Here is a 1843-nt window from a genome sequence, read left to right as displayed (position 1 = left end):
CACACACACACACACACACACACACACACACACACACACACACACACACACACACACACACACACACACACACACACACACACACACACACACACACACACACAAACATACATATATATATATCGCTCTACAAGATCTGCGTGCTAAATGAATCTATACCTCCGCATCTATTGTTTGCATGCTTGGTATTTTAGCGATCGGTTAGTTCCAGTGGATATGAACAAATAGAAAGCGGCGGCGTGCATGCTCGACTGGGTTTTCGCCGTAGTCTAGGTGCAGAAGTAGCCAGGGACACGTCGCTGCGGCAAGCGGAAACTCAGTCGCAACTCTCGCTTCGTGTGAGGATATATAGACATAACCGCTTATGACCATATAAGCCTATCAGCTCTTGATTATTAACGAGTATCCGTACCAGACCGATTATGCGCTAGAGAAGATACATGGCGAAGTTACACGTGTTCGATTCGTGCGTGGTGGCGGTTGCGCTGTGTGTGGTGGTCGTGGCTCGGAGACAGTCAGTCGAAGATGCCAACGAGACGCTGTCAAACATGCTCGAGTTCTCCCAGGATTCGATCGAACAGTTGATCGAGGCGCAGACTATTACTGTGGACTACAACCTGACGTTGTCCACGTCGATGGGTTTCTCGCAAGACTGTTGGTTGGACGTGACCTGCAACGACCGATTCGTCGGCGATGTGATAGAAAACGTACAGACGCCCGTCGCCTGCACTGGCACGACGTACGGAAACTTCACAGTGCTGGCCAAATTCCTCGGAATAACGTCGCTGTCGTTTCACGTTTATAGTTCCGAATCGGACGCGATACATTACTCTCATGGAGGGTACCGACTGAGTGTTATACGCAAACCTCGCTTCATCGACAAGGCATTCGGCATCATCGTCACCATCGTCATCATCCTCAACACGGTGGGCTTCGGGGCGACAATAGAGATTCCCGTAGTGAAAAAGATACTGAAGAGACCGATCGCACCAGCGATAGGCGGAGTCTGTCAACTCGTCATCATGCCTCTCGTAAGCCTGCCGTGTTAGAATCTGTGTGTAAGCGAAATCTGCTGCATACAATATACGCGGAAGTATTTGTGATGATGCCTGTCCGAATAAACACATACATAATATCAGAAGTAGATAACATAAGTGGATTCCCTATTATCTACTTATCTGATAATATTATGCGTTCATTACAGGCGTTATATAGTGAGAGATATCTGGTTATAGACACACACACGCGCGCACACACACACACACACACACACACACACACACACACACACACACACACACACACACACACACGACAACATCACACGCGCGCGCGCGCATCCCAACGGTTGCACTGGATATATCCATTAAGTAGCCCCATTTAGCTTCTGCATATATGGCACCCAAAAACCCTGTTGGTTTTGTATTGATGGTTCATTGTGCAGTTAGTAATTCGCATCTAAACGAGAACATATTTGCATTAGAAATACGGTGTGGTGGTTGAATGTTCAATGGAGTCGGTCTCCGGACATGGCAGTTGGTGCCAGCGCCTGCTGCCGTGTGCGTGTCGTTGTCTTTCTCGATATCGTAATTGTTATTATAACATTTTAATACATTAATCACTATTCCATCATTAAAACAGCATTGGTACAACATGTCATTATACAATGGGATAAAAAAAATCGACTAGTAATTGTAGTTCAAACGATATTAATAGTATGTGTCTTGGATGTTTGAAGATAGTTGAAAAAATATCACTAATGCCATGTTATACACATTCTATCACAAGAAATTCGCGGATGTCTGCTTCGCGCGTGTGTGTGTTGAATTTCTCGAGTAGAATC

General features: G+C 45.8%; 1 protein-coding gene across 1 annotated transcript in view; it reads left to right on the top strand.

Annotated features, from left to right (window-relative positions):
- Nucleotides 1-143: 143 nt before the first annotated feature.
- LOC106806507 (sodium/bile acid cotransporter-like) overlaps nt 144-1843 on the top strand; it is a gene marked incomplete at its 3' end in the record, with an annotated part of 25113 nt that continues 23413 nt past the window's right edge. Inside the window, 1 exon segment of the mRNA XM_014808474.1 lies at nt 144-548. Coding sequence (XP_014663960.1) covers nt 441-548 — 108 coding nt within the window.

Source organism: Priapulus caudatus, unplaced genomic scaffold (assembly GCF_000485595.1).
Source record: "Priapulus caudatus unplaced genomic scaffold, Priapulus_caudatus-5.0.1 Scaffold165, whole genome shotgun sequence".
NCBI lineage: Eukaryota > Metazoa > Priapulida > Priapulimorpha > Priapulimorphida > Priapulidae > Priapulus > Priapulus caudatus.
The sequence above is the reverse complement of the archived record's forward strand: the minus strand, read 5'-3'. Positions and strand labels throughout refer to the sequence as shown.